The 18906-nt window shown below is 43.1% G+C and overlaps 1 protein-coding gene across 2 annotated transcripts; it reads right to left on the bottom strand.

Annotated features, from left to right (window-relative positions):
• Positions 1–18734, bottom strand: LOC102092356 (protein mono-ADP-ribosyltransferase PARP14). 2 transcript variants are annotated; one of them, XM_065070405.1, is made up of 19 exons: positions 18467–18734; positions 18257–18363; positions 18143–18176; positions 17172–17243; positions 16119–16316; positions 14875–15162; positions 12800–13036; positions 9898–12137; positions 8476–8709; positions 7981–8202; positions 6913–7003; positions 5803–5952; positions 5238–5300; positions 4027–4194; positions 2959–3165; positions 2578–2859; positions 1633–1778; positions 913–1087; positions 1–688 (listed from the first exon to the last, which is right to left on the bottom strand). In XM_065070405.1, exons 1-19 carry the CDS (start codon positions 18657–18659, stop codon positions 399–401), a joined length of 5397 nt encoding a protein of 1798 aa, XP_064926477.1. In that variant the 5' UTR covers positions 18660–18734; the 3' UTR covers positions 1–398. The 2 variants fall into 2 exon arrangements, with proteins under 2 accessions (XP_064926477.1, XP_064926476.1); XM_065070404.1 differs by having other exon boundaries at positions 2266–2859; positions 18467–18730.
• Positions 18735–18906: the final 172 nt, after the last annotated feature.

The following is an 18906-nucleotide window of genomic DNA, read 5'->3' as shown; positions in this document are numbered from 1 at the left end:
TACAGGTAGTTCATTTATTGAAAACCACACAATGGAGACTGTCAGAGTGGAAGAGGCCATCAGAAATGCAGCACTGAGCCGTCGGTGGCTGAAAGAAGATTCCTTCCAACCTTCCACCAGTGTTCCCCACTTGCTAGTGCAACTAGGATGATCACAAGGCTGCAGGGAAAGACTAAACACTCTATAAAAGCTTGATATGTAATCAAACACAGGTTTTCAGTAGAATATTTAGCTCAGGAGTTAAATATGCTCAGCTTCTTTAAGTGTAAACAAGCAGTGCTATCAAAAATTACCAGAGTGTAAACAAACTTTAAGAAATTAATTGTGCATTTTGGTATAAGTGTTTCTGCCCTACAGCCAGACTAAAAGACATGCAACCTCGGCTGCAACCAAAATGCTTATCTCGTGAAAGTGATAAGGTATTCTGGGTAAGCTTGAATGTCATTAAATATAATAAACATGGATGGCTGGTTCATGTTATCAGTTGAACTATCGAACCGATCTGTAGGGTCACTGGCATTTTTTGCTTCTGGAATGAGTGAACCTTTTGTCCCCAGACCATATTCTCCAACCAGGACTCGAGCCAAGTACATGTGCTTCTTCCCATCCACATCTGGTCTAGAGTAGGTGTCGTGGGCAGAGTAGTTGGCATTAACAGCAAAGTACGTTCCATTTCCATAGTTTGCAGCTGTAGTCAGAGGAACAAATGTTAGTGAATGTTTCAGTAGCAGCACTCACTCATCTGCCATCTTCAGAGCCTGTCAATCTCTTGACAGTTTTGCTTTTTATTTGCAATAGAGAGATTTAATGAAACAAATATTTTTGCATACAAGGCAGCACTATAGAGATGGCAAGGCAAATCAGTCCTAGCCCTAATCAGGAAAACAAGAGTTGTTTTGAAATTCACATTACCGTGCATTCCAGCATAGCTCCGGTTAAATCCATAGTTATTAATCAAGTCTAATGACTCCTTATTTGTCCCATGAAACAGAAGCCTCTCATTATTTCTGTTGCCATTTTTGTTATCCATTTCACACTTTTTTATTTGGTAGGCCTTCCAAAAGAATGGGTTCTGTATCCTTTCAATCTGCAAAGTTTGAAAGTAAGACATTCATTTTCTTTAGATTGCTCTCATGAAAAACATTAGTGTTATCAACAATTCAATCTACTTCCAAGATTCCCCTCCTAACTCCATTGCACATATACTAGATTATGAAATAAATTAGCCAAATGACTCCAAACTTTGGCATGACAGACAGCAGAACCCAGCCCCAAACATGACAAAGACTCCATGGGAAACAATATGGGGCAGTTATCGCAGGTTTCTGGGGCATAGTTGACCTGCCTACCTGCAAAGTGCACACGGCTTAAGTGAGCAAATGCTGTGCTCTACTGTGGCAAAAGTGATTCAAAGGAAGAACAATCTCACTGGGTGCTGAAGAAGAGACTGCTTAAAACTTGCTCCAAATATGTTACATGCAAATTAAACCGATGCAAATTAAAATTAGTGACAGCCATAAAGACTTGCCCAACTTCAGAAATCCCAGTGGAATTTATTTTTCCACTGTTATTAGTGATCTTCATCACTTGTTATCAAAGTATTTATGCTCAGGAATGCTGACATGTTTTCACCTTTTCAATTTTGAAGGACAGACAGGTCTTCAGAAACTTTTCCTGCACATCTCTATACTCTCTTGTTTCTGGTTTTAGTTTCACTATTTTGAGTCGCTGGTTTTGCATATCGTCCCATGTTGCAGGGAGCACTGTTGATTCTTGATCTGCAGAAGAAAAATAAATCATATTTACCCAGATCCTCTGCTTAACATGAATATGCCATGCTACAGACACTTCTAAAAGTCCATACATCTGGCTTATCCCTAGTGCCTACGGGTCTTTGTCAGCCAAGAGTGTTCCATGGGTCTTTCACCTGAGGATTCAGGCGCTGTAGTTTCTGGTTTGCCACTGCACTGGCAACTGGTGTGCCTGAATTGATCATTCCTAGAAAAATCTATTCTTCACAGCTGAAGAGGGAACCTTTGCAACATCTTTTACCTCAGAACACATTACCTACATCTCCAAAAATTTAAAACAACCACCAGATTCTTTCATTTTCATTTCCCAATTCAGTTCCTTTATGCACTCTCCATAAATGGACCCGCACAAAGTTCCTAATAATATTTTGCATATTCTTACAATTTCTTACCAAGCTGGATTCAACCTGGTTTTAACATGGAAATATCCGTCCGTCAAGGTGCCTTTACTTACCCTCAGATTTATCAACGCGTGTGACAGGTATACGTTTTCCTTGGCCATCCACAGCATATCTAGCTTCTACATTCACTGTGTATTTTTTCTTATTAATGGTGACTAAAACATCTTTCTGCTTTGCTATGGAAGCATTTTCCAACTGCATATTTGTGAGACTGTCGAAGGGCACATAGGAATCCTTCTTCAAATATTTCCACTCAACTAAGTTTTGTAGAAGTTCTGCCCTGATCTCGTCCTGTTTAGCAGCTTTTACGCTGTGGATCATCTTTTGAACAGTTGAATAAGCAATCCAGACATCTTTCTCAATACCTGAAATTCGAATGGAGTTACTATCCAAACAAAGACATATTTTTAATTTCTTTTGTAGGTAACGCAGTTCCTCATTCTCTGCTTCACCGAAATTAAAGATAGACTCATCTTGGATTTCTGTGTTAAACTGTTCCTTTAAAATTGCAGTTTTCAACCAGTTTTCAGCTTCTTCCACTTTCTTCTTGTTTTCGCCACAAATCTGCACAACAGCCACGTCGATTTTATTTTCCAAAACTGCTTTGGGTTTTTCCTTTGGGGAACGTTTCTCAGGGCTCCAGAATGCTACATCGAAATACACAAGTGTCATCATTATCATTAGCGGTTATCAGCTGGTGCTAAACAGATTGATCTATAACCTGTATTTAAGTGACATCTACTTACACATTAACTTGGAAAGGATCGTGCTGGCTGCTGTTCTAACAGGCCTTTCTCTTTTCTGCATGCTTGCATGGAACACACTCAGCAGATGTGGCTGAAAGATGACAACTTTAATAGTTTTCACAGATGGAGAAGAGTTACTTCTTGCAAAGTCTGTTACGGCATCTATCATGTCGTCAGCTACTGCTGCTGGATCACGGCCTGCCTCGCCTGAAACAGGTCATAAACATTTTGCCTTTAAAAAGGGCTAATAAGCGTTACAAATGGTTAAAACACCTTTAGAAGAACAGTTATGAACATACCCACTATCACTTGGACCACAAACAAGTCAGAGATAACTTCAGGCTGGGAGTTAAGGAAGGTTTTTATTTATCAGGAGGTTTGAGACCAGCTTTCCACCAAGGAAAAAAAAATAAAATGGAAGTTTACTTTTGTTGACATGGCGACTGATCAGGTTATGATGTGGATGATACACCTTGGTTACCTAACAGGCCACAGGCCTCACGCTCAGTGGCCCAGTGACCAACTCTGCTCAAAAAGCAAGTCAAGTTGTATTCACGCATGCATGGGGCCCAACTCCAGGTTCTCTAACTCCAGGGACTTCTACTGGTCTAACTAAAAATAAGAAGAAAAAGGGACAATCTGGCCTTTTCAACACCTTCACCTTCCATCTGTATCAACCCTACCTGTGTGGCTGCTAGCCAGAGCTGCATTGTCTACTGACTTCAGCAATGCAAAAGTAGCTCCCTAGGTATTCTCCCATGAGCCGCTCACACATATCAGGCTGCCGTGACAAACATTTATGATTCTTCAGGAAGCACAGATGTACCTTCGAACCCCAGTTAGCGAGGAAGTGTCAGCTCTAGAGCACTCATACTCTTCACATACTAGCTGATGCGAGGAGTGAAGCTTTCTAGGTCTTCATAAGCTTCTAACAACAGTTTAAGTCTGCAGTTTCTGAATATATTTTCACCAAAGAATAACCCCTCCAGATAAATAAACCTCATCACTTGAACCCCGAGACCAGCAAAACCACATGCACTGAACCCATTTCAAAAGGGAGATGCAGACCCGTTCCAATTGCTGGGAAGGCGACAGAGCTGTACTGCTGTAATTCACACTCCTGAAGCACTTGGGAGACTTGTGACTTGATATCCTCTTGGGCAACAAAATGAATTATATATTTGCATGGTAGGTTTCCAGCTTGGGTGGTGATAAAGAGCTGCTTGGATTGCAAGGCTGAAACATTAAGTAGGAGAATGTAATCAATCAACAATTATCCACAATACAGATGCATATTAATTCTCATTAGGAGATAAGAAATGGTAACAAATATGCCTTAGGATATGCTTCAAGACTCCGTCCACAAACTGTGCAACCCCTTCTCTCTATTTTGACTTGTAAGACACATGGATTCCACTCGTGTTTGTAAAATATTTGCCTCATTTAGCAAATAAATTTTGTGGCCCTTTAGTTGTCAAGTTTGCTCTGTAGACTTGAAGAACTTCATGCAGCCTAGTGCTACACCCTGTTTTCATGCACACACAAGCATGCTATCTCCCCTCAGGGCGTCTATTCTGAATTACTCTCTTGGCCTGCCCAGAGGTTTACCTCTAATCACTTCCCCATAATTATTTTCCTTTGGTTGGTCTTTCAAGCTGACCTCCACGTCGTGCTTCCCTCATTTTGTGGGGCTCTAAATCCCACGCTTGTCCGTCCCTTCTCCCCCTTCACTGTATTTGCTGTTCACTAGCTGAATCTGGTCTACAAAAAAAAGCCTCTTCTGAGGCAGAAAACCAACGTCACTGGTTTTCCCTCTTGTTCACACAGTGGATGTGGCAGTGGGTTGTTAGTTAAGGAACAGCAAATATATCTTTTTCTCGCTTGGGAATGACAAAAGGAACTGCAGGTAGACAGTTGCTTCCAGTGAGGTATGGCTTCTCTATTAACGTTTCTGCCAACATCATCCCTTGCTTATGGTTCTGTTCAAGGGAGACATGATCAGTTTTTATCATAGAAAGCTTTATTGGAATAAGAGTATGCAATAATGAATAGATTTAGTTTTTTTACATATGCTTAGAAGCCCTCTCTTGTTGAAGATTTTCCTTTTCCTTCCCTCATTAGATGTTTTACAAATATCACATTCACCGATTAAAAACAAGATGATGTAACACAACTCATAATACAGATGGATGTACAATAGGCACTGAGAAACTATTGCAACAGATGCCTTGCCATGCACAGACACTTTCAGAAAGGATGTCAGAAATATCATACCATACCTAGTTGAGCACATTCATCTTCAACTGCTTTTCCAGCAGCATTCAGAATTGCTCTAGAGACACCTTAAATAAGAAGAGACATAAGAATCTACTGTTACTGTTAATGCTGTTAAAGCCTCATCTGAGGCAGTATATCACATAACATCTAAGATATCTCAATCCTGATAACAGTGAAGGTTAACATTGAAAAGCACTGTTGCCTAAATTTTAGGCTTACGCTTTTAAATTCAAAGTGGTGTCTAAAGTACCTAACAACTTTCACTGAGGTCAAGACCTCACTGAGGTTTCTTTTCTCCTTTGGTCTGAGAGATGTTCTATAAAAAAAAAAATTAAAACTATTAGTTTCCCTTTCTGCAAGTCTTAAAAATGCCATCCTGGAGCACAGATTAATAAGAAAATGAAAGTTTCAAACACTGCCTAATTGAACCTTTGAACCCTAAGAAACAAAACTAACTACACTGTGAAACAAAGGCATTCGAAACATTGAAAGAAATGCTTCCTACTCTTCTCACCCAGCCTTTCCAACCACACATACTGTTTTCACACATAATACCAAATAAAATACCTGATTTGAGGCTAAAGGTTTGGTTTGTTATGTTTACAATGACATCTCCGTCTTCCTTGGTAATATCGCCTTCCACCACTTGGAACACAACAGAGCCAATCTTCATTTCGTGTCCATCCTGTGTTGGGGTTGAAGAAGCACCAGATGAAGCTGCAGGAAAGAAATAACAGACGCTTAACAGAAGGAAGGAATGAAGTGAAAGATAAGGCACTTATTCATGAGTGCAACACCTACAGAGACCCCAGTTTGGCTCCAGACTCTGCCAGTGCCTGCCACATCAACTGAAAATCATTCCTTCTCACAGCAGTCTCCGATTAACCATCACCTATTCCCAGCATTGCTATTTGTGCTGAGATGGCAGAAAAAAACCTTGTTTTGCTGCACACCTGGTATACAGACACTACTTTGCCACATTTTATTACACTATACAAGCCTTTGCAAAATTCCACGGTAAGAGAGCCGCAGACTTTCCAAGTCTCACTCCCTTGGCTCCTCTGACTTGCAGAGTTTCCAGGCAGGTTCTCTACTGTGTGACAGGAACTTTATACCTAAGCTTTATTTGTAAAAAACTTGATCAAGTTTTCAACATGTAACTCATTTTCTACACTCTGCATTTCCATTAGGCTGGATAACACCAAACATATTTCAGTTTGGTTTTGCTATTCACCTAAACATGTAAAAGATTTAAGACTATTCCAAAGAGGACGCTCTAAGCATATAACCAGGAACCCACTTGTCTTCCCAGGACACAGGAAGACACCAACCTGTGCATGATCTAATCAAGTACTGCAGCAATAAAAGAAAAAGCCCCACTGTGCCCTTGGCACACGATAGCTTCTGCTGTCCTGCTCTGTAGGGGCACTATTGAGATAAGTAGTCACAGGTACAGTTTTTTTCTTAGCATCTTCACTACTGTTTCAGACATTACAGACAGCCTAAAAATACCATATGCTGCCTTTACAGCAGCCCCTTTGACAGCTACGTGGGCTTCGGGAATGACATTCTCACCAAACAAACATCTAACCATCCATAACATATGCATTCCCCGGAATATTTAAAATAACTTAAAAGAAATCTTCCAGGCACACAGCTGCTGTGGAACGAGCTTACCTGTGCCTTGGCTAGCCTTACTGGGAGTAGCCTTCTGCACTTGCACATCAACAGCATTTCCACATCTGTTCTCAAGTTCATAAGAAAATTCCTAGAGAAGGCAATCACAATCAACCCCTATAGAAATCTTTAGATTATGCAGTACAAATAAAGGTTTGAAAAGTCAAGTAAAAAAAACATGAATTACTTCATACCATCTGCTTTAACGCTGATGGCAAGTTCTGACACACGGTTATTGTCGGACTGCAAGGTTATTTAGTGTGAGCAACAGGCAGGATTGATAAATAATTAAGTGAAAAGCCAAGGTACCATTCCAAGGGATACAGTAACAAATGTCATTCTTACGCTGAGGGACCAGTGTACGCTCCAACTCAAGTCTTGCAGCTAATGCCACCCTCGTCTATCCACAATAGCTCAGTCTTCGGCTCAGGAGCCTTCAAGTTTCACATTTCAAAATGTATTGGCTACCGTGCCATACAGAAGTCAACAAACGCAGAAGCGCTTATTTGGACTTAATTCACAGCATGACTGCTCTCTTTTGAGAGATTAATGTGTAAAATGAATAACTTGAGCATGGATATAGAGAATTTGTGTTAACATGACACTGAAGAGAGGGGGGTGCAGAATATTGATACACTTTCTACTGGAGAAGTTTACCAGCACAGCAATACTAGCATAATTTTTATTCCTAAAAAGGCATCAGCATTCCATTGAAGTAGTCCTTTTTCCAAGGATGAAGACGTCTATGCAGGAATTGCAGCAATTTTATCCGTAGGCAAGTTTTATGTACTGAAGAATTATGTGAGATCATGAGATAAATAGTAATTACACTGTTGTTTGTATTAATTACCAGGGAACAGAAAGGGCTGTACAAGACAGGCAGGTGACCATGAGGGGCAGAACCAAAAGGACAACTTTCAGTACAGACAAGCAAGACTGTCAGCAAACTTCTTCAGGATAAGAACAAGAACCCTGTGGATTCTTTGGACATGATCAGACAGCCAAGTATCATGAGATTGACCAAATTAAGACAGCTTGTAATAGAGACAGAAGAACATGGTAACTCACCTTAATATTAGCTGTGTCTTTTGGGTGCAACAGAAAGTGAACTTCCTCAAGAGAATTTACTCCATTTTTACTGCTGAATTCAAACACTTTGTCAAACAATAATTTAGCAACAGCAAACCTCGGGAATCCTAAATTCCCTGTCCCAATCGCTGGGAAAGTAACTGACTTTAAAGATAGTTCCTCAGCAATCTCCAGGCATTTGGTGATGATATTGCCCAAGACCTGTAAAGCACAATTATTTTTTCAATTACTGAAGGTAATTTTTTTTTCCAGTATGTGAAATGTAGCACTTGCCCTTCTAGCTGTTTCTTGGTATTAAAATACAATAATTGCATACATCACAAGGAATATACTAGTCAGTGAGGGATCAGACACACAGTTTAAAAAGAACAGGTCAAACTTATGACACTGTTGCCCATTTTGAAGGAAAAGTGGCATTAAACCCACTACAAAGCCCAGCCAAATTGGAATTCAGCCAAATAAAACCCTTTATACCTTTAGAGATGTCTGTTTCTGGGACCATGCAGGTACAACAGCATGAAGCACAACACTGCAACCAAGATTGTAACCTTTTGTTTTAAACACAGAACCTTCCTCAGCTGTTTTTCCCAGGCTTTCTTCTTTTAAGCCCATCTGAAGCATTGGCCCTGCCTTGCTCAGCAGAGCTTTAGAGAGTGGCCCTTTGTCAAGCTGGAGATCTTTGGTAACACTGATGACAACGACGTCTGTCTGAAACACACGCAGGCAAAAACTCATGTAAGCATCAAGTTTAAATTTTGCACTGGTTAATCAAATGCAGCCTGTCCGCTGATTTACGAAGTAGAGATTTGGGACAGCAGTCTGAGAATGAACAAAGTTTTGGAATAAATCTGAAAAGTTATGCTCAGTTCCAACACCGTGAGCCTGCTCATAGCAACACAGAAGCTGAATTAACAGTGAAATTCATTTCAAGCCAATAGATAGTTAAAATTCTGCATTCCTGGTGTACTCATGCTACCTCAATTTGAAAAATGTTTGTGAAGCTTGTTCTCCAAGAGAAGTGCACAGACCAAAAATCTATGCTTACTGAGGTAAGCAGGACCTTGCCATACATGACTGGTCTAGAGAAAACGAAGGAGGTGAGAACAAACACGACTGGTGGAAAGCTATGGAGACAGAAAGGCAGTAATTCAGAAGCAAGAGAAATACAAAGAGCCACGAACATTGTGTCAAACACTAAGTCCAGCTCCTAAAGAAGGACTTCTATACTCATTTTAACGTATATTCTGCCCTGGCCAACGGGAGGAGCCGCACACCTGAGCTGTGGGAGGCATCCCCTCCTGAAGGGATTTGCCAGCTGCTGTGGAAAGGGCTCTGAAAGGAGCTGCTTCCAGTATCGGTGACCCCAGCTGTCAACAATTCAATACAGGGGATCTGGAGGCAGCCCAGCCACTCTGCTACGGTGGGGTACTCGGGTTAACCAGCACCAAACATCTTTTGCTTTTGTGCTAGTACCACTCTCTTGTAATCAAGATTTCTGGGAAGGTCAACACTGCTTGCATGTGGTTCCTGCCCAACAAGGTAGGATCAGGGGGATTTTGAGCCCAGAACCATTCCTGCTGTTCCCAGTTGCTTCTGCTAAACGGTAAATGCACTGTGTACCACGGGGACCTGCGTGCCTCCGCGTTACCAGACAACAAGACGTGGTGCGGCACAGCCATCTGTACCTATCAGGTACAACAGCCACCTCATAGCAATTGTTATGATCAGCAGTGACAGCCAGTTTTAGTAACATATCAAATACGTTACATTGGTAATTACAGATAATAGTCTGAGGTTGGTTGTTTTTTGTGTTTAAAAACCAAAAATGAACAAACACCTACCCTCCCCGCATCCCCACCACCACACTTGATATTTTAAAAGCAGATAAACACTTACTGTAGCGTCTTCGATGCTTCCTTGTTTCAGCACGATGTCAAGGCCTTCCTCTGTTGTTAGCAATGGGAAGCTCTTACTGCTCTGAGAAGTTTTCCTTTTCTTATGCTGACCAACTGTACTGGTCTGACCCCGTGGCCAGTAGGAATATGAATCATCTGAAAACACTTCTTCCAGTGCCTTGCTGAAAGCCTGAATGTTGTTCTGTGTAATATCCACAAGATGAACCTCCTTCAAGCTGCTGTCCCCCATGGATTCTTCCAGGGTCTCCTTGATGGAGGATACAATGGAATGTGTACACAGATCCAGCGGGAAGCCAAAAATCCCTCCACTTATAGCAGGCAGAGCTATGGAACGATGATTAAATGTGTCAGCTAGCTGTAGGCTTTTCTTGACTGTCTTTCTTAACAAGAACATGCACTTTTCTGCTTCGTCCTTCTTCCACCTGGGCCCAACGGCGTGAATGACGTTCTTGCAGGGCAGTTTCCCAGCGCCCGTGATCACGGCGCACCCGGGCTGCAAACTCCCGTTCCTCCTCACCAGCTCGTCACACTCCTGCTGCAGCTCCGGGCCGGCCGCTTTCAGCAGAGACTCAGCAAGGCCACCGATGTGTTTGAGGTCTTCATTAGATGCGTTCACCACAACATCAACAGGATGAGTGCACATGTCAGCTTTATAAACCGCTATTACAACTCCACCCATGGTCACCTGCCTACAGGGCTTGTCTACATTACTGTGTTCTTGCTGTTCTTCTTCTTCTTCTTCCAGCCTCACCAGACACTTAAATTCTTCTTTCACACTGGCAGCAAAAAACGGTTCTCGCTCTTTGAAATACGACTTGGCTCCTGGCTCTTTAATTACCACACGCTTGTAATGCAGGCCGGACAGAATTTGCTCAACTAAGGTGACTCCCTTCAGTACTTCTCTTCTTGGCCCACTCAAGGATATAACTCTGTTTTTCTTCTGGGTGATAAAGTCAACTTTCACGCATTTATTCTGTAAATCACCCCAAACATCGGCTTTTGCTTTCTCAAAAAACATGATGACCGCCACAGGTTTTCCTCCTACAATCTTTTGTACTCGTGTGTTTTCATCTATAAAGTTTGAAAGTTCCGTGAAGACTTTTTCTACTGCTTGAGAAAAACCAGCAACGATGACCTGACTCCCTGCCTGCGTGACTCTTACAGCTTCATCAGAGCAGTTTTGCTTGGTAAGCGTCATCCATTCCTCTTTCTGGAGGACTGACTCATCCTCCAGACTAATGCTTCTGTGATCCAGTTCCTTCTTTATTTCTTCTTCTGCTTTTTGGAGATCTTCAGGAGCACTCCCTTTCAAGAAGATGGCTTCTGCATCAAGCTCATAAAAGGCATTAATTTGTTTTGACATAAACAGGCTCTGTGACAGGGTTTCATTATCAATATGCTCTAAAAACTGGAAAATGTAAGGGTGAATATTAACCGTTTTCTTTGCCATTTTGCGTATATTATCTAGTATTTCCCCTTTTACTTTATAAACTTCCTCACGCACTCCACAGAGGTTAGTGATGTTCTGCAAAGGATCATAAGATATCTGCAGGGCTGGGAACTCTGTGTGAAATTTTTCAAGACTAGTACTCTGCAAAATTGCATATTCCCCTGGACCCATTACCACCAATTCTTCAGTTCTTTGCTTTTCTCTTTCAATTTCTATGGTGGCCTTTTCTACCAGAAACTTCAGTTCTTGTTCGACATTCTTCACAACATCTTTTTCACCCACTAGAACAAGGAAATCCTTGGAAACACACGGAATTATCAGAACGTCACTGTGGGTAAAGCTGCTTCTAATGGCTTCCCACACCTCTGTGTTTACTTGACATTTAACTGCTTCGTACTTCGATACACTGTGCGAAAATGCTGCGGAAACATCTTCATTCCATGTCTTGAACAATCGAGATACCAATCTCTTCTGCTCAGGCAAAGCAGCTGAAGGATGCAAAGTAACTTCTGGTTCTGCACAGTGGGGGTCAGGCCACGTTAGTTCACAATTGCATTTTGCCATTTCACAACTTATTGCCTCAATTAGCTTATTATTTTTCTGCAAGTAATACCAGATATACCGATCCAGAGGCACTGTAATTGGATCTGGCTGCTTTATTTGTGGTCCTTCCTTTCCATACAGAGCTGTTCCCAGTGAGACATAGTAAGGATAGACAGAGATGGGCGTTTTGTTGAGCGAATGCTGCTTTGCCAATATATTGGTTACATCTAAAACAAACAAACAAGCAGAAGACCTAATTAATGCTAGCCCTTAAAACCAAGTATCTTCTGGTCGTTGTTTTATTGTTTTAACTTTGTTTTCTATACAATAATGTTTGTTACGGCTAAGAGTAGTTTTACATTAATTTTATCCCCTTCCCAGAGAGAAATAAGTCCAAATTATTGAAGAATTACTGGTTTTAAATGCCAAAAACTAAGAGAGAGGCAGTTAAGAACAAACACTGACCACCCCCAGGAGGATGCACACATAGCACTGTCTTTGTCCCCTCTTGTGTTACGTGCTGTACTTGAAGTGCCCAACCCAGTAGTTGTCTGGGCTGTTACTCAGCAGTTTCAAATCACAGCTCCTCCATTCCCCGCAAAAAGAGAACCTATTTCCTTCAACTTTTCTTCTTTCTTGAGCTCATGCTGTGACCTGAACTGTGTAATGAACAAGGCCTGGGTAAAAAAACTGCATAAAAAGGAAAAAATTCTGTCCAAAAATTCTGGTCCAAAAGTTAAGGTCGCGCTCCACTTAGCAAAGACCTGCTGACAAAGCACCAGATCTACTGGTTTAGGGAGGCAAAGCAGCCATTTCTCCAGAAAATCCACATTTTGATCTTTAAGTGAAAGGATCTCAGAGAAATAAAGGCTTCACATTTCTGCCTTACCTTCATGGTCACTGAATGTAATGATGGCTGCATCTTCATCGGGCAGCTGCTGAACATCCACCACTTGTGCACCTCCATTCTTCTTGTTTTCAAAGTACACAGTTATATAGTCACTGGGTGTGTTAGGTGGTACGTTTTCAGCCCTAACACTTCTTGTTAGCTCAAGGCACCTTGCGGTAATATTTTGTTGCTTTGCTCTGTGGTTTTGATTAAACTTTTTAGCAAATTCCCCTATAGCTAGAAAGAGAAAACAAAACAAAAAACACCACACAAGGTCAAACTAGCAGCTCACTTTTCTACTATATGTTAGCAGATTGTTGCTGTTGTGCCTTGACCAAAGCACTGAATTACAAAGCATCTTTCAGCTCAGAGGTGCCCACAAAGCTAATTCTTTCCACATATTTGGTATCCATCATCCACTACATGCCACATGGTTGATCACAGTCGTTGGCTACAACTACCATAGCCAAAATTTGTAACTAGTTTTCCTACTGAATAGCACTGTGTCCTTTTAACCCAAAAGAAAATAAGATCAGGTTCATTTTTGGGCTATGGCTTTATACACAACTAGTCAACAGATCAAACTTGGATTCTTTCAGTTTTATGATAAACACATTCTATTTTTGGCTTTTTGCCCCCCACTAATCATCAGAGTAACAGATAGTCAAGTCACTTTTACATGCATCATGCAAACACACATTTAAGTTTTGAAGAGATCTACTTATTTCCTAAAGGCTACACCAGAAATTTGGGACTGGACCATGATATGAGAGGCAAATAATTTCTGACTTCTAAAGCAGAAAACCCCACACTTTCTCAGAGACTAAAAACTTATTCAGTTTAGTTATACCACGGACTAATCCCTTCACAACTTCAAGATTTTGAGCAACTTCATTCTTATGTATTACCAGGATTACAACTATACCCACAAAGTTGATTCCAAGTGGCATTTAGCATGTTTTTACCACATTTGGCTTTCTAACAAGATGTACAATTTTTCCGCAGAGAAGACAGATTTCTCTCTTTCCTGTCTGATCTCCTCACCCAGAATCAAACACACGTAAAACCACCTTGTCCCTAAAAGGACTCAGGCTCAGCAGCACTTGAAGAATCCTGGAACCAGTTCACTGCTGTCAGTTTAATTCGGTTCTCCTGGTAACAGGGGGCCGTTATCTCTACATCAGCTATGCACCGGCTTACACTGCTTCCAAATCTGGTCTTATCATACCACTTACTGTTGCCCATGTCCTGGGATGGAATGTTTTTAATAATATCAACCATAAGTCAACAGGAACTGCCCCCAACCTCTCACTGGTGAGAAGTGAGACACGTCTCTACCTGGAAGATGCCTTTGTCATCTATCACTAATAAGGCAGAAGGGTATGTTGTCAAACATGCTAACAAAAAAAATCACAGTGGACACACAGTAGCTTGACGAGTAGTTGGTACCACAGCATCAGGCAAAGCATATCGTGTTAATTCCACACTCCACATAACTGAGAGCTGCCACTCCGCAGAAGGACAGCGGGACTTGCCTCAGCATCCCAGGGTCCATCCAGCCCAGCATCCCGTCTCCAGCAACAGCCACAGCAGGTATCTAGAGAACAGCTGTGAGAAGATGCTCCTTCCCTCATCCTCTCCCAGACTCTGATCTATTACAGTAGATTTCCCAAGCCTGATGTGGTCTATTTAATAACCTTAAAAAGCTGTGTTCCACACACTTGTTCAATTTTCCCTCAAATCCATACAAAACCACTACACACGTAGCACCTTTTGGCAGGGAGAGCCTTTATCATCAATCTGTTCTTAGCCCAACTACACCCTTTTGCTCCTTGTATAAAGTTATAATTTATTTTTAGCCCTACCCATTCTGCGAACTGTCCCTTATGACTTACATTTTATCTGTAAGGTATAAAGGCCAGTGTACGTCATTAACTTTAGTACAGTAAATCCTCATTTGAAATGACACAAGATCAGATTAAACCTATGACAGAAAATAATCATTTCCTGTTTATACTCCATCACACGCAGAATTAGCTAATAAAAAGAGATTCATAACTCTGACTCCTCCTTACCAGTATCTCCAGTAAAAGTAACTACAGCAGCACGTATTTCGGGTATCATTTCCACACTGAAGTCACCATCCTCCTCAGACAGGCCACTGATGTTCTCCACCAGCATAGTTAACATGCAATCTTTTACTGTCTCCCGCACGTTTTCAAGCGCAACTGAATTGGAAGGCGGGGATTCTTCAGGGTCCTTCACTTGGCACGGCTCCTCGAGAGCCTCCACTTGCCAGGGCTTCACAAACAGATCAATTTTCTTCACCGAGTGATGCTTCCTCTGCAAAACTTCTTGGGCATCTAGTTCCACAGGAAAACAAACAAAGATGTAATCCTACCTTCCCCTCCCGCCACAGCAAACCAACATGGTAAATTACGCTCTACTTCAAACTCTGCCCAGCCATATTTCTTGTATCACTGAAGAACAGAAAAAAGGCAAAGCTACATCAAAAGTTAGGGTCAGGATAAAAGCTGCTCTATGATCTACATGTTCCCAGCCTGCACAAAGGGGAAAAAAAAAACATAGCACTTCAAAAAGTAATTTATGCAAGAAACTCTTCTCCAGATTAGTAACATATAATAAAAAGCAAATAAAAACAAGGTTTTCTATCCTGCTCATCTTGTGTATTTAACAAATATTTAACTATTTTTCCTGCGTAAACAGTTTCCACTTTTTGCATACATCCTTCATACAGAGAGCCAACAGCACTTTGGTGTAGAGGAAAACAGAGAAAAACTACAAGCAAATTAAGGCTATTTTAAAATAATTTTCTCCACAGAGATGAGCATTCACCTGTCTTACAAATACATAATATACACTACCTCTTTTCCTCCCAGTCTCCAAAATCCCGGTAATTGAAATGAATACAAAAGAAAATACAAGAAAATAATATTTACCCATGATCTGCAGGTAACACTGTACTATGCTTTACCCAGTCTCCTGAACTAGAATTAAAAGCTACTTGTTCTGCAGTGCTCCTGATATCACTTCTGCATTTTTTTCTGTGAGCCTTTATCAAGCATTTGGGACAGGTCTAGAGAACCACTTCTTTCCCTGTGCATTATTATAAACACTGTCAGAAACCAACACCTGCACTGGACACACAGGCACGTTTTCTCCTTTTATAACCTGTCACTCTCTGGGAATATTATACGATTTTTGCTGGAGCAATGCCTACAGAGAGATGCAGCACCAGCAAAGGCTTATTTGTAAAAGGGAGCTTTAGTAATTTAACACCCAAAAGATACAATCCTACCTTCCTCATCCTGAAAGGTGATGATCATTTCCTGATCCTTTTTGATGTAGGACTCGATGGCCCCCCCACCAGACTTCTTCTTATTTTCAAAGTACATCTCCACAATCTCATCTTCTATCTCCTCCCCAGAGGCAGTGGTTACTACTATGACAGATTTCCTAGGTGTTGCTCTTTCTGCCTCCAATTTCTCACATGATTCTGAAATGAAAGATCACATCCTAATGCCTTGGGCAAAAGTTAAGAAAAAAACAAACATGCTTATTATCTTGCAAGCTTTCACAGCGCCTTTTGATCAGATCACAGATAAGGGCAGGGAAAAGAATAGACAAATAAACAGTAATTCAGGTTTGTTGGGTTTTTGTTTGCTTTGGGTTTTGTTGGTTGGTTTGGTTGTTTTTGTTTGTTTGTTTGTTTGTTTTTTTCCACAACAGCCTTTAAATCCCAAAGAAGCTGATCATATCACTAGTGTGAGTTATCTTATCAAGAGCTGAGGAGGAAAGGCTTTCATTCATTATCAGGCAAGGTCAGCAGAAGTAATGGCTATGAAAGCTTCTTCACAAATCCATGCTAAGGGGAAACATCATCACTCATCTCTCTATGCACTGTCTCTATTTATAGTTCCAGCCGCTGATTTTGGTCCTTAAGTGGTGACACTGTGGGCCTATATATGCTGGCTGCCACAGGGCTCAGGTGCAGCTGGGCTACACAGTTCCTGCTGTTGTACCACAAGTCACCCCGGCGGGGCTGGTGGCAGCTGGGAGGTCTGTGTAGGGACAGCCTTACCCAGCACAACGTTCAGCGTCCACCACGTACTCTCCCTAAGGAACTGACCTGAGGTAGCCAGTGAAGCAGGGAGTTTCCTAAAGGGACCCATACAAAGAAAAAAATACATACCTGTATATACTTAGTTCAGCCTGAGAACACGATTTCCATGCAACCTTAGACAAATACCACAAGCCACCCCGATGACCAGGGCACTATTGCAGCATAAAGTTAATGAAAACAAATGAAGCAAGAACGTGCTGGTCTCTGTTTGATCAGTGGCTCACTTACCTGCCTTCTGCTGACTGCGCACACAAGTCTCCGTATTCTGGCAGGTAAGAAGAGACACCTGGGGATCATTAACTAGAGACAAATTACAACATTTTATGAGTTACTGGGTACTTCAAGAAGAAAAAGGTCACACTCTTGTAGACTCAGGAGCTAACACAGCTTGAAATTAGTTTCATTTGACATGGCCATAATCACAGACTTCCATATGTTCCTTCTTTTAAACCATATGTTGAATGTGGTTACAGAAACACTCTATAAGCTCAAGAAGCCTCAGGCATAACGTTAAAAAGCAAACTAGCACATAGTCCTATGTGAAGCACTGCGAGCGGGTCCTCGCATACATGGCAGCACAAAATACTGCTGTCGAACCAGAGATGTGTCAGGGACATCCCTTCTCTGGAGGGAAGCGCCTCTGGAAGCCAATCATCTCTGTAAAAATGTCTGTCGTGGTGTGTTCTGATTCTGCACAACATCTCTGCCTGCTGCTTTAAAACAACAAGGAACACGGCTGAATTAGAAGATAATCATAACGTCTGCCAGGCTGCTTTTCTAGTCTGTGCCCTCAGTCTTCACCTGTGCCCCACCCTTATTCGCACAAGTGAGTAACTTGCATGTAGACATAAATATGCAATGTACAATTAGCAAACTCCTGCCCGCAGGGAGAGCACACGCAACATCAGCTGGAACCACAACAAAAACTGTATAGGTAGTTCATTCAGCTTTTATGCACACCTTGGAGTTTACTTAAGGGCTGTGCTTTACGAGTGAAACTAATTTTACGGTTTTAAAAATGAAGGGGAGTGCTGGAGGGCGGGAAGAAGGAAGCACAGCTCAAGGCCAGGCTGCGCAAGCCCCGGACGAGCGAAGTCACCGGTTCCACCATCCCCCCCGCCGCTCCCGTCCGGCCGCGCCGGCCCCGCCGGGCTGAGCGGCGCGTTCACAGCCGGCACGGCACCCCACGCAGACCATACCTGGCACCTCGGCCCCGCCGGCCCGTCCCGGCTCCTGGAAGCGGAACAAGAGCAGAGCGGTTACCGGCGGCCCCGCTCGCCCACCCCGCCCTCCCCACCCGGCCCCCGCCTCACCTGAGCGGCGTGTCCGTCTGCGGGCAGCTCGGTGACGAGCAGCGCCAGCCGCCCTCTTTGGCCCCACTCGAGCTCATGGACCCGCCGGTCGAGCACCCGCTGCCGCACTGCACACAACACGCACCGGTGAGGGGAGGGTGGCGGCCACCCCCCACTCCCCAAAACGCGGGCACGGGTCATTAGCGCCCCCTCCCCGCCCCGGCCGCTCACCCTCGGGGCAGGCGAAGCAGACCAGAAGGTCGCCGGTCGCGGTCCCAGCCCGCAGGTCGCACTCGCCGCCGCCCGAGCGCTTCTGGCTCTGGAAGTAGCAGAGCAGCTTCTTCCTCAGGGCGGGGGGCGGCTCGGCGGCGCCCCAGTCTCCGCGCACCAGCAGCGGGAAGGCGCCCGGTCCGTGCCCCGCCATGGCCGCCTCTACGCCTCCCCCGACGCCGCCGCTTTCGGTTTCATTTCCTCAGCAAGGAAACCAGCGGTACCGGCTCCGCCCTGCGCCGGGCGGCCCCCCGGCGCTCAGCCGAGCTCCCGGTACCCGTCGCGCCGCCTCCGGGCACGGAAAACACCGCGGGTTCCGCAGCCCGCCCTGCTCGGGACATCGCGAATTGCGCTTACACAGAGGCGGACGAGAAGCCGATTTCACAAATGCGGCTATTTTA

The sequence above is a fragment of the Columba livia genome, chromosome 7 (assembly GCF_036013475.1).
Source record: "Columba livia isolate bColLiv1 breed racing homer chromosome 7, bColLiv1.pat.W.v2, whole genome shotgun sequence".
Lineage (NCBI taxonomy): Eukaryota > Metazoa > Chordata > Aves > Columbiformes > Columbidae > Columba > Columba livia.
This window is presented reverse-complemented; position numbering and strand designations above follow the sequence as displayed.

Bases quoted from the DNA above. Each gene is read 5' to 3' on its own strand.
- LOC102092356 (XM_065070404.1), bottom strand. From the start codon at position 18,659: ATGGCGGGGCACGGACCGGGCGCCTTCCCGCTGCTGGTGCGCGGAGAC. The intron at 12,138-12,799 runs GTAAGGCAGAAA...TGTTTGTTTTAG, and splicing joins TACATTCAGTGACCATGAAG to ATGTAACCAATATATTGGCA. The intron at 3,166-4,026 runs GTCTGCATCTCC...GACCTGTTTCAG, and splicing joins CTTCCCAGCAATTGGAACGG to GCGAGGCAGGCCGTGATCCA.